Raw genomic sequence first — 12854 nt, 5'->3', positions numbered from 1 at the left:
AATGGGGCCGTGCACCCACCCCATATACCCAGGGGGGCCATGAACCCCCCAGGGGGGCCGTGCACCCCCCCATAGGGCCATGCACCCCCCCAATGGGGCCGTGCACCCCCCCATAGGGCCGTGCACCCACCCCACACCCCCAAAGGGACCTTGCAACCCCCCCAATATGGCCATGCACCCCCCAACGGGTCTGTGCACCCACCCCACCTCCCCAGGGGGACCATGCCCCCCCCCCAAGCACCCATCTTACACCCCCAAAGGGAACAAGCACCCCCCGTGGGGCTAAGCACCCCCCAATGGGGCCGTGCACCCCCTTTACACCCCGAATGGGGCCGGCACCCACCCCCCAGCCCCGATGGGACCCGACCACCCCCCTGCCCCCCCCCCCACTCACTCGGCCTTCTCCGTCTCGGCCGCCGGCTCCTCTTCCTTCCTCGGCTCTTCCTCCACCACCTCCTCCCCGTCCTCCTGCGGCGGGAGCCGGGGTGACCGGGGGGGCCAGGGGGGCCAGGAAAGACCCCCCCCAGCCTCGCTGGCCACCGGGGCGGGACCAAAGGGGCAGGACCCGGGCGTCCGGGGACCCCCCCTCCCCTCCCTGCTGCTGGGGGGGACCAAGACATCCTGCCCCCCCCATAGGGACCCCCAGCATCCTGCCCCCCCCATAGGGACCCCCACCGGGACCCAGGCGTCCTGCCCCCCCCATAGGGACCCCCAGCATCCTGCCCCCCCCAATAGGGACCCCCACAGGGACCCAGGCATCCTGCCCCCCCCAATAGGGACCCCCACAGGGACCTAGGCGTCCTGCCCCGCCATAGGGACCCCCAGCATCCTGCCCCCCCCAATAGGGACCCCCACAGGGACCCAGGCATCCTGCCCCGCCCCAATAGGGACCCCCACAGGGACCCAGGTGTCCTGCCCCCCCCATAGGGACCCCCAGTGTCCTGCCCCCCCCAATAGGGACCCCCACCGGGACCCAGGCATCCTGCCCCCCCCAATAGGGACCCCCACAGGGACCTAGGCGTCCTGCCCCGCCATAGGGACCCCCAGCATCCTGCCCCCCCCAATAGGGACCCCCACAGGGACCCAGGCATCCTGCCCCGCCCCAATAGGGACCCCCACAGGGACCCAGGTGTCCTGCCCCCCCCATAGGGACCCCCAGTGTCCTGCCCCCCCCAATAGGGACCCCCACCGGGACCCAGGCGTCCTGCCCCCCCCAATAGGGACCCCCACAGGGAACCAGGCATCCTGCCCCCCCCAATAGGGACCCCCAGCGTCCTGCCCCCCCCAATAGGGACCCCCACAGGGACCCAGGCGTCCTGCCCCCCCCAATAGGGACCCCCACAGGGAACCAGGCATCCTGCCCCCCCCATAGGGACCCCCAGTGTCCTGCCCCCCCCAATAGGGACCCCCACAGGGACCCAGGCATCCTGCCCCCCCCAATAGGGACCCCCCAGGGACCCAGGCATCCTGCCCCCCCCATAGGGACCCCCCCAGGGACCCAGGCGTCCTGCCCCCCGCCCCGGCCACCTACCCCCAGCTTCCTGCGGAGGATGGGGGTGCCCTCGGGGGTGGGGGGCTCGGCGGCGGGGGGCTCCCCGATGTCGCCCAGCCCCCCGGGGGCGTCGGGGGCCGCGGGCCGGTAGTGCCCGGGCTCCTTGCGCCCCCCGAACCCGGGGGCGGCCGCCGCCTCTTCCTCCCCCTCCTCCCCCTCCCCCTCCTCCTCCTCCTCCTCCTCCGGCCGCGGCGGCTGCGTCTGCTGCTGCTGCTGCTGCTGCTGGGGGGCCGGGTCGGGGGGGGCCGGGGGCCCGCGGGGGGGCCCGGCCGCCTCGCCGCCCCCTCCCACGGCGTCCTGCGTGGGGTCGGGCATGCTGGCCAGCAGCTCGGCCAGGGCCAGGCGCTGGGCGCCCTCCACCAGCCCCCCGCCGAAAAGCGCCCGCCAGCCCAGGCGCCCCAGGGCCCCCAGCAGCCCCCCGGCGCCCAGCAGCCCCCCCAGCAGCCCCCGGGCCGCCGCCGCCGCCGCCGCCCGCGCCAGCTCCCGCCCCGGGCGCCGGCGCAGCCGCCGCAGCCGCCGTCGCGCCTGCCGGTAGCTCAGCAGCCGCCCGGCCGCCGCCAGCAGCTCCCCGAAGGCCGAGGCGGCCTCGGGGGCCGGAGGGGCCCCCCCGGCCCCGGCGGCCTCCTCCGCCTCCTCCTCCTCCTCCTCCTCGCCGTCGCCCCGCGGCGGCTCCTCCTCAGAGAGGCGCGAGGCGATCTGCATCTCGAAGATGGTGTCCTCGCAGAAGCTGACGAAGAGCTCCATCTTCTCGGCCTCGCCGCCCTCGTTGACCACGTCGAAGATGAACTGCCGCTTGGACTCCTTGACCTGCGGCATCTCCCACTGCGCCTTGTTGGCGGCGCTGATCTCGAAGTAGAGGCGCTCGATGCGCCGCGCGGCCCCCATGATCTCGATGCGGCCCAGGAAGGGGCGGAAGTACTCGAGGATGCTGGCCGCCTGCTCCAGGAAGGTGCGCAGGCGCTGGTCGTGCGGCACGTGCTCCGAGAGGTTGGTGAGCAGCACGGCCACGTTGAAGCCGATGTCGCGGGCCGGCTCCTGGAAGCGCCCGGCGAAGGCCTCCACGTCGATCATCTCGTTCTCGTCGGCCTCGGAGCAGGAGAGCAGGAACTGCACCTCGGCCGGCTCGTACTGCTTCTGGCTGTCCATGGCCTTCTGGAAGTCCTTCTTGGAGATGAGGCCCCGCGGGTCGGAGACGTAGTCGCGGAAGGCGTCCGAGGCCACGATGTCGCGCAGCTTGAGGAACATGTCGAAGAACTTGAGGATCATGGTGACGTTGCTGGACGACTCCACCAGCATGTCCACCATCTGCCGGGCGATGGTCCCGTTCACCACGTTGCCTGCGCGGGGAGGGAGGGACGGGGACGCCCGCCTCAGCCCCGCGGGCCAGGACGGCGGCACCGGGGGGCAAGGGGACGCTCCGGGGGGCAAGGGGACCTCTGGGGGGCAAGGGGACCTCTGGGGGGCAAGGGACATCCTGGATAGCATGGGGACATCCTGGGTGACAAGGGGACCTCTGGGGGGCAAGGGGACCTCTGGGGGGCAAGGGACATCCTGGATAGCATGGGGACGTCCTGGGTGACAAGGGGACCTCTGGGGGGCAAGGGGACACCCTGGGTGACAAGGGGACCTCTGGGTGACAAGGGGACCTCTGGGTGGCAGGGGACACCCCAGATAGCATGGGGACATCCTGGGTGGCAAGGGGACCTCTGGGGGGCAAGGGGACACCCTGGGTGACAAGGGGGCACTCTGGGTGGCAAGGGACATCCTGGATAGCACGGGGACGTCCTGGGTGGCAAGGGGACCTCTGGGGGGCAAGGGGACACCCTGGGTGACAAGGGGGCACTCTGGGTGGCAAGGGACATCCTGGATAGCATGGGGACGTCCTGGGTGGCAAGGGGACCTCTGGGTGACAAGGGGACCTCTGGGTGGCAAGGGACACCCCGGATAGCATGGGGACGTCCTGGGTGGCAAGGGGACCTCTGGGTGACAAGGGGACCTCTGGGGGGCAAGGGGACCTCTGGGGGGCAAGGGACATCCTGGATAGCATGGGGACGTCCTGGGTGGCAAGGGGACCTCTGGGTGACAAGGGGACCTCTGGGGGGCAAGGGACATCCTGGATAGCATGGGGATGTCCTGGGTGACAAATGGACCTCTGGGTGACAAGGGGACCTCTGGGGGGCAAGGGGACACCCTGGGTGACAAGGGGACCTCTGGGGGGCAAGGGACACCCTGGATAGCACGGGGACATCCTGGGTGACAAGGGGACCTCTGGGTGGCAAGGGACATCCTGGATAGCATGGGGACATCCTGGGTGACAAAGGGACCTCTGGGTGGCAAGGGACACCCCGGATAACATGGGGACATCCTGGGTGGCAAGGGGACCTCTGGGGGCAAGGGGACACCCTGTGTGGCACACGGACACCCTGGGTGGAAGGGGACAGTCTGGATAGCAAGCGGACACCCTAGATGGTGAGGGGACATCCTGCATAGCATGGGGACGTCCTGGGTGGCGAGGGACATCCTGGATAGCATGGGGACACCTTGGATAGCATGGAGACATCCTGGGTGGCAAGGGGACCTCTGGGTGGCAAGGGACACCCCGGATAGCATGGGGACACCCCGGGTGGCAAGGAAACGCCCTAGATCCTGAGGGGACACCCCAGGTATCAAAGGGACATCCTAGACCATGAGGGGACACCCTGAATAGCAAGGGGACACCCTGAGCGGCCAGGGGACAGCCCAGGTGGCAAGGGGACAGCCCAGGTGGCAAGGGGACATGCTGGCTTGCATGGGGACACCCTGGATGGTGAGAGGACGCCCCAGGTGGCAAGTGACACCATGGACGGCACGGGGACACCCCAGGTGGCAAGGGGACACTGTGGATAGCTGGGGACACCCTGGATAGCACAGGGACCCCCTTCCATCTCGTGGGGACACCCCAGATGGCACAGGGAGCCGGGATGGCACTGGGACACCCTAGACAGTGGGGACACCCCGGAGGGCGAGGGGACACCCCGGACAGTGAGGGGACAGCGTGGGGACACCCCGGGGGGGCTGCACCTTCCAGCAGGGACAGCAGCATGACCACCATGTCCTTCTGCAGGTCCAGCAGCTCCTTGAGCAGCCCGATCTGGCTGGAGTCCTGGGGAGGGGACGGGGACAGGGGACAGGGGACAGGGGACACGTGAGCGGCGGCGGTGGCAGCGGCGGGGGGGCGGGCGCGGGGCCCCCTTACCTGGGGGTAGAGCCTGCTCCAGGACGGGTCCTCGCAGCACAACAGAGAGACAGGGTGGGTGCGGGCCCCCCGCGCCGGCACGCGCCTCCCCCCCGGGCACGCCGAGCGCAGCTCGCACACTCGCGCCCCTGCAAGCGTGCACGCCTTGCACGCTCACACGCCTTGCACGCTCACGCCCCTGCAAACGTGCACGCCTTGCACGCTCGCACGCCTTGCACGCCTCCCATGCATGCAGGCCTTGCAGGCCTTGCACGTGTGCGCACCTGGCACGCCTTGCACACTTGCACGCCCTGCACGTTCGCACGCCTCTCAGGAGCGTAAGCCTTGCAGGCCTGGCACGTGTGCACAATTTGCACGCGTTGCACGCCTTGCACGTGTGCACGCCTTGCACGCTTGCACACCTTGCACGCCTTGCACACCTTGCACACCTTGCACACCTTGCACACCTGCACGCCTTGCACGAGGCCGCGAAGCTTTGCCAAGCGCCTGCCATGCTGCTGGCGGGGGGCACTAGGGCCATGCAGTGCCGGGGGGGGGGACACGGACAGGGGGACGGTGACAGAGCGCCGGGGGGGGGACACGCGCCCGGGCCGGGGGGCTCGGCGGGTGCTTACGCCGTTTCGCGGTCCCGGCCTTTGGCCCATCTGGCAGCAGCGGAGGGGAAACGTGGGTCAGAGCGAGCCCCCCACCCCGGGGGGGGGTCCCGGGCCCTGCAGGTGTCCCCCGGGACGGGAGGGGGGTGCTAACGCTGCCGGGGGCCCAGGCGTCCGGGCGGCCCTTGCTCTACCCCCCCCCATCATCTCGGAGCGGGCCCAGGCGTCCGGGCGGCCCCTGCTCTGCCCCATGGAGGGGACGAGGGGGCCAGTGGGGTTGGTGCAGGGCGAGGGGTGGCCCCCCGCTCCCAGCGCCCTCCCAGTGCTCCCAGCGCCCTCCCAGTGCTCCCAGCGCCGACCTGGGCCAGCTTCTTCATCATGTGGGCGAAGACGTGGAGGAAGCCGACGACGGCGTCCCAGAGGCGGCTGTGCGCCAGGCTCTGCTGGTTCCCCGTGCACGGGCCCTGCGGGGACATGGGGACATGGGGACACTGGGGACACGCGGGCAAGCTGGGACCCCGGGGACCCCAGGGATGTGCAGGGAAAGTGCAGCCATAGGGACATCAGGGACACCAACACCTACAGGGAACCTGGGACCCTCGGTGACCCTGGGGACATATGGGGACACTAGGGATGTTCACGGAACCTGGGACCCTTGGTGACCTGGGGGACTCTAGGGACACTGGGACGCCGGGGACACCAGGGGCTCCAGGGACCCTGGGGACATATGGGGACACCAGGGACCCTCGGTGACCCTGGGGACTCTAGGGACACTGGGGACCTTCGGGGACCCTGGGGACCCCAGGGACACCCACCCGGGTGTGCTTGGCAAGAGGGGAGCTCTGGGGCGGCTATGGGGCAGGTCACCTAGATGCTCTTGGTGAGGGGCCATTGGGCAGGCTGTGGGGGGTTATGGGGTGACTATGGGGGGTTATGGGGCAGCCGTGGGGCAGCTATGGGGCAGCCATGGGCTGGCCGTGGGGCGGCTCACCTGGATGTACTCAGTGATGGCTATGGGGGGTGATGGGACAGCTGTGGGGGGTTATGGGGGGGTTATGGGGTGGCCATGGGGCGGCCGTGGGGCAGCTATGGGGCGGCCGTGGGGCGGCTCACCTGGATGTACTCGGTGAGGGCTATGGGGGGTGATGGGACGGCTGTGGGGGGTTAATGGGGTGACTATGGGGTGGCCATGGGGCGGCCGTGGGGCTGCTATGGGGCAGCCGTGGGGCGGCTCACCTGGATGTACTCGGTGAAGGCTATGGGGGGTTATGGGGCAGCTGTGGGGGGTTATGGGGTGACTATGGGGTGGCCATGGGGCGGCCGTGGGGCAGCCGTGGGGCAGCCGTGGGGCGGCTCACCTGGATGTACTCGGTGAGGCTGTTGAAGACCTGCTTGGCCACGGCCATGGCCTTGGAGAAGTTGCGCTTGCCCTGCTCGTCGATGACGTCCTTGCCCGAGTAGTACCAGTAGAAGTCGCTGATGGACTCCTGCCGCCGGGGACACGCGGGGACACGATGGGGGGACAGTCAGGGCGGCGGGGACACGACGGGGGGCAGCCAGTGGCATGGGGACACGGGGACATGGGCATGGTCAGCAGCATGGGGACATGGGGATGGGGACAGGTCAGCGGCATGGGGACATGGGGACGGGGACACGGGCATGGTCAGCAGCATGGGGACACGGGGATGGGGACAGGTCAGCGGCATGGGGACACGGGGACGGGGACATGGGGATGGCCAGCAGCACAGGGATGGGGACATGGGGACAGGGGGATGGGGACATGGGGACACGGGGATGGGGACATGGGAATGGGGACACAGGGAAGGTCAGGAGAACAGGGATGGGGACACAGGGACAGGTCAGTGGCATGGGGACATGGGGATGGGGACACGGGGATGGCCAGCAGCACAGGGATGGGGACACGGGGATGGGGACACCAGGCCAGGAGATGGGGACATGGGGACACAGGGAGCGGGCAGAGCCAGGAAATGTGGGGCAGGGATGGAGGCAGGGATGTGGGGCAGGGATGTGGGGCAGGGATGGAGGCAGGGATGGAGGCAGGGATGTGGGGCAGGGATGTGGGGCAGGGATGGAGACGGAGAGCTGGGAGCGGGAGCTGGGAGCGGGAGCAGGGTTAGGGGCAGGGACACGGGGCAGAGGGGTGGGGCCTGGGGTGCCCGTGGGGCGGCCGTGGGGCGGCCGTGGGTCTGGCCGTGGGGCGGCCGTGGGGCGGGCACCTGCAGGCGCAGCAGGTAGTCCACGGTGCAGATGATGATGTTGATGGTGGTCGTGTTCCCCGTCTGCGTGCGCAGGTAGTTCTGGAAGTCTGTGGGCACGCGGTGAGGGCCTGCCCCATGGCCCTGCCCCACGGCTGCCCCACGGCCCCAGCCCTGCCCCATGGCCCTGCCCCACAGCCGCCCCACGGCCCCAGCCCTGCCCCACGGCCACCCCACAGCCCCAGCCCTGCCCCACGGCTGCCCCATGGCCCTGCCCCGTGGCCCCAGCCCTGCCCCACGGCTGCCCCATGCCCCTGCCCCACGGTCCCCTCTCCTGCCCCACAGCCCGTGACCAGCCCCCCACCTCCAGCCCCCCGTACCCAGCTCCCTCTGCCCCCATGTCCCCCCCCATTGCTGTGCCCCCCATGTCCCTGTGTCCCCCCGCACTGTTGTTGTGCCCCCCATGTCCCTGTCCCCCCCGCACCGTTGTTGTGCCCCCCGTGTCCCCGTGTCCCCCCGTGTCCCCGTCCCCCCCGCACCGTTGTTGTGCCCCCCGTGTCCCCATGTCCCCCCATGTCCCCCCGTGTCCCCGTCCCCCCCTGCACCGTTGTTGTGCCCCCTGTGTCCCCATGTCCCCCCGTGTCCCCCCGTGTCCCCGTCCCCCCCGCACCGTTGTTGTGCCCCCCATGTCCCCATGTCCCCCCGTGTCCCCGTCCCCCCCGCACCGTTGTTGTGCCCCCCATGTCCCCATGTCCCCCCGTGTCCCCGTCCCCCCCGCACCGTTGTTGTGCCCCTCGCAGAGCAGCTGCAGCAGCCGGAAGAGATCCTGCGTGAACTCGTCGTCCGACATCACCTTCTCCCCTGGGGGGACGGGGACAGGGACAGGGACGGGGACAGGGACGGGGTCAGGGCCACGGGGACGACCGTGAGCCACGTGTCAACCCCCCCCCGCAGGCAGCAGGCCACCCTGGGGTAGCAGGGGGACACGGGGTGGCAGGGGGACATGCCACTATGGCTTGGGGACACCCCAGGGTGGCATGGGGACATCATGGAGTGGCATGGGGACATGCCACCATAGCTTAGGGACACCCCAAGGTAGCACGGGGACATCGTGGGGTGGCATGGGGACACCCCAGGGTGGCACAGGGACATGCCACCGTGGCTTGGGGACACCCCAGGGTGGCATGGGGACATCATGGAGTGGCATGGGGACATGCCACCACAGCTTAGGGACACCCCAAGGTAGCACGGGGACATCGTGGGGTGGCATGGGGACACCCCGGGGTGGCACAGGGACATGCCACCATGGCTTGGGGACACCCCAGGGTGGCTTGGGGACACCCTGGGAAGTTGTGGGGACACGACCAGGGTGTCACAGGGATGTTGTGGGGCAGCACGGGGTTAGCGCGGAGGGGACAGCCAGCGGGGCTGGGTCGGGGACAAGCGGGGACAGGCATGCTGCGGGGACGCCGATGGGGGACGGTGGCTGGGGGACGCGGGGACACGCCGTGGTCCCGCTCCTGCGCTGGGGACGGGGAGGCCGCGCCGGTGCCACCCTGCTCCGACACCGCGGGGACGCTGGCGACCCGCCACCCGGAGACCCTACGATAACGGCCGTGGTCCTATAGACCCTATAGTACCCCCACGGCCCTATAGACCCTATAGTACCCCCCACGGCCCTATAGACCCTGTGATAACCCCCCATGGCCCTATAGACCCTATAGTACCCCCCACAGCCCTATAGACCCTATAGTACCCCCACGGCCCTATAGACCCTGTGATAACCCCCCACGGCCCTATAGACCCTATAGTACCCCCACGGCCCTATAGACCCTGTGATAACCTGCCATGGCCCTATAGACCCTACAGTAATCCCCTGCAGCCCTATAGACCCTATAGTAACCCCCACAGCCCTATAGACCCTGTGATAACCCCCTGCAGCCCTATAGACCCTATAGTAACCCCCACGGCCCTATAGACCCTATAATAACCTGCCATGGCCCTATAGACCCTACAGTAATCCCCTGCAGCCCTATAGACCCTATAGTACCCCCACGGCCCTATAGACCCTGTGATAACCTGCCATGGCCCTATAGACCCTATAGTACCCCCACGGCCCTGTAGACCCTGTGATAACCTGCCATGGCCCTATAGACCCTATAGTACCCCCCACGGCCCTGTAGACCCTGTGATAACCTGCCATGGCCCTATAGACCCTGTGATAGCCCCCTGCAGCCCTATAGACCCTATAGTAACCCCCATGGCCCTATAGACCCTGTGATAGCCCCCTGCAGCCCTATAGACCCTATAGTAACCCCCACGGCCCTATAGACCCTGTGATAACCCCCTGCAGCACTATAGACCCTGTAATGACCCCCATGGCCCTATAGACCCTATGATAACCCCCTACGGCCCTATAGACCCTATGATAACTCCTACAGCCCTATAGACCCTGCAGTAACCCACTTAGCCCTACAGCCCCTATGGCCCCCCCCCGGCCCTATAGACCCTGCAGTAACCCCCTTGGCCCTAGGGCCCCCTACGCCCCCCCGGCCCCATAGCGCCTGCGCGTATTTACCGTTCTCACGGCTGATGACTGGCGCCGGAGCCGGGGCGGGAGAGAAGGGGAGAGAGGAGGTGAGCGGGGGGGCGGCGCGGGCGCTGCGGGGGGGGGCAGGGGGGCCGGGGGGGCGTTAGGGGCCCTGGGGAGGTGTTAGGGGTCTGGGGGGACATTGGGGGGGGTATAGGGTCCGGGGGGGGTGAAAAGGGGTCCCAGGGGGCTTGTTAGGGGCCCCCGGGGGGTATTAGGGACCCAAGGGGGGGGGCATTAGGGACTCGGGGGGCTGTTAGAGCCCAAGGGGGGGGCATGAGGCCTTGGGGGACATTAGGGGCCCGAGGTGGGGGGCATTAGGACCCAGGGGGGTTATGAGGTCCGGGGGGGGGCATTAGGGGTCCAGGGGAGGTATTAGGGTGGGGGGAGGTATTAGGAGTCCAGGGGGGTATTATGGCTGGGGGGGGGGTATTAGGGGTCTGGGGGGGGAGTATTTGGGGTCCAGGGGGGTATTAGGGCTGGGGGGGCATTAGGGGTCCAGGGGGGCATTAGGGGTCTGGGGGGGTATTTGGGATCCAGGGGGGCATTAGGGGTCTGGGGGGGGGTACTTGGAGTCCAGGGGAGGTATTAGGGCTTGGGGGGGGGTATTAGGAGTCCAGGGGGGTATTAGGGCTGGGGGGGGGTATTAGGGGTCTGGGGGGGCATTAGAGGTTCAGAGCCACGATTAATAGCGGGGGCTCGGGGGGAGCAGCGCAGCGGGGAGGGGGGACGGCAGGACAGACCCCCCCCCAAATCACAGCCCCCCACTCCCGCTGGGGCGGGGGCCCCCTGGGGACCCCACGGGGCGGGGGGGCAGTCCTGGGGGCCCCGGGGGGTCCCTGGGGCAGGGCCCCCCCACTCACTCGTCCCCTCCTCCGTCACCATGCCCAGCCCCTCCGCCTTGTTCTGCCGCTCGAAGGCGTTGAGGTCCAGGACGCTGCGGGGACACGGGGGGGTCAGGCCGGGCACCCCGGGACCCCCCGCGGCCCCGAGGCGGGTCCCGACCCCCCCAGGGGGGTCCCGATGCCCGGGGGGGTCCCGACGGCCAGACGGACGCTCACCTGCACGTCTGCATCAGGGCCTGGACGCTCTGGAAGAACCCGACCTCCCGCTTCTCCTTCAGGTAGTCCAGCATTTTCTGGGGGGGGGGGGGACACGCGTGGACACACGGACACACGGACGCGTGCACGGACACACGGACGCGTGCATGGATGTGTGCATGGGTGCATGGACACGCTCATGGGTGCATGGACACACGGACACGCGCATGGACACACGCACGGGTGCATGAACACACGGACGCGTGCATGGACACACGGACACACGCATGGACACACGCACGGGTGCATGGACACACAGACACGTGCATGGACACACGGACACACGCATGGACACACGCACGGGTGCATGAACACACGGACACGTGCATGGACACACGGACACACTCATGGGTGCATGGACACGCGCATGGACACACGGACACACGCATGGACACATGCACGGGTGCATGGACACGCTCATGAGCATGTGGATGGACACACGGACACGTGGATGGACACACGGACACGTGCAGGACGCTCCCCCAGACACGTGCGTGAACATACAGACGCGTGGGCACCTGCACGACGCGTGCACAGGCTCACGGACGCACGGGTGGAAACACGCACGGACGTAGAGACACACGGACACGTGCACGGACGTACAGACACGCAGATGCACCAACAGACACGCAGACGTGCCCGGGGCACCTGCACGGACAGACGGACACGCGTGGGGACCGACGGACACGCGTGGGGACCGACGGCCGCCCGGTACCTGCTGCACCTCGGCGTTGCCCCCGTTGAGGATGGAGATGCCCAGCTTGAGGGTGGAGGACACCATGTCGCCCCGCTCCCCTGCCGAGGCCGGGGCACCGTCACCGCGCCGTCACCCGGCCCCGGGCAGGGGGCTTGCGGGGGGGGGCCCGGCGCGAGGCCCCCGTGCGAGGGGGGGTCTCACCCTTGCACGCGCTGATCATCTGCAGCACCATCTCGGCGGCCCCGCGCGTGTGCAGCCGGGCCTGCTGGTACAGCAGCTTCTGCTTCTCCATCTCCTTCTCCTGGGGGGGGGGGGACACGGGGGTCAGGGGGGCTGGGGGGGGGGTCGGGGGGGGGCGCGGTGGCCGGGCACCCACCTCGAACGAGTCCTCGGCTTCCTCCTCCTTCTCCTCCTCGCTCTTCTCCTCCCCGTCCCCTTCCTCGATGTGGCAGCTCTGGGGGCGACGCCGTCAGCGGGGGGGGGGGGGACGACCCCATGGACCCCCCCAGCCCCGGGGACGCAGGGGACACGACCCACCTTGGCCATGATGCCAGCATACGCCATGTACAAATGATCCTTCTCCAACTTACTGCAGGACAGAGGGGGGGGCCCAGCTCAGCCGGCAGCACTGGGACCCCCCCGGGCAAGGCAGGGGGCCCAGGCGTCCGGGCTGCCCCCCCCGGAGGGCCCAGGCGTCCGGGCACCCACCTCTTCTCCGTCAGAGCCGTCCGGCTGAAGTGCAGGATGAGCTGGTGCAGCGGGTCCGGCTTCTTGTCCATCTCCTCTTCCTCCTCCTCCTCCTCCTCTCCCGGCTTCTGCAGGGACGGACGGACGCACGTGGCGGAGCTCAGCGGGGGGGTCCCGAGCCAGC

The 12854-nt window shown here is 69.2% G+C and overlaps 1 protein-coding gene across 1 annotated transcript in view; it reads right to left on the bottom strand.

Annotated features, from left to right (window-relative positions):
• The window catches only part of RYR1 (ryanodine receptor 1), a 92638-nt gene that overhangs the window by 7280 nt on the left and 72504 nt on the right, over positions 1–12854 (bottom strand). Inside the window, exons 76-90 of the mRNA XM_064503004.1 lie at positions 12692–12798; positions 12521–12572; positions 12360–12437; positions 12185–12284; positions 12002–12081; positions 11248–11324; positions 11050–11123; positions 10175–10192; positions 8377–8457; positions 7618–7706; positions 6739–6867; positions 5740–5844; positions 4613–4694; positions 1532–2889; positions 395–468 (exon numbers count right to left, since the gene is read on the bottom strand). Coding sequence (XP_064359074.1) covers positions 395–468; positions 1532–2889; positions 4613–4694; positions 5740–5844; positions 6739–6867; positions 7618–7706; positions 8377–8457; positions 10175–10192; positions 11050–11123; positions 11248–11324; positions 12002–12081; positions 12185–12284; positions 12360–12437; positions 12521–12572; positions 12692–12798 — 2504 coding nt within the window. The remainder of the gene's footprint in view (positions 1–394; positions 469–1531; positions 2890–4612; positions 4695–5739; positions 5845–6738; positions 6868–7617; positions 7707–8376; positions 8458–10174; positions 10193–11049; positions 11124–11247; positions 11325–12001; positions 12082–12184; positions 12285–12359; positions 12438–12520; positions 12573–12691; positions 12799–12854) is intronic.

Source organism: Dromaius novaehollandiae, chromosome 34, assembly GCF_036370855.1.
Source record: "Dromaius novaehollandiae isolate bDroNov1 chromosome 34, bDroNov1.hap1, whole genome shotgun sequence".
Taxonomy (NCBI): domain Eukaryota; kingdom Metazoa; phylum Chordata; class Aves; order Casuariiformes; family Dromaiidae; genus Dromaius; species Dromaius novaehollandiae.
This window is presented reverse-complemented; position numbering and strand designations above follow the sequence as displayed.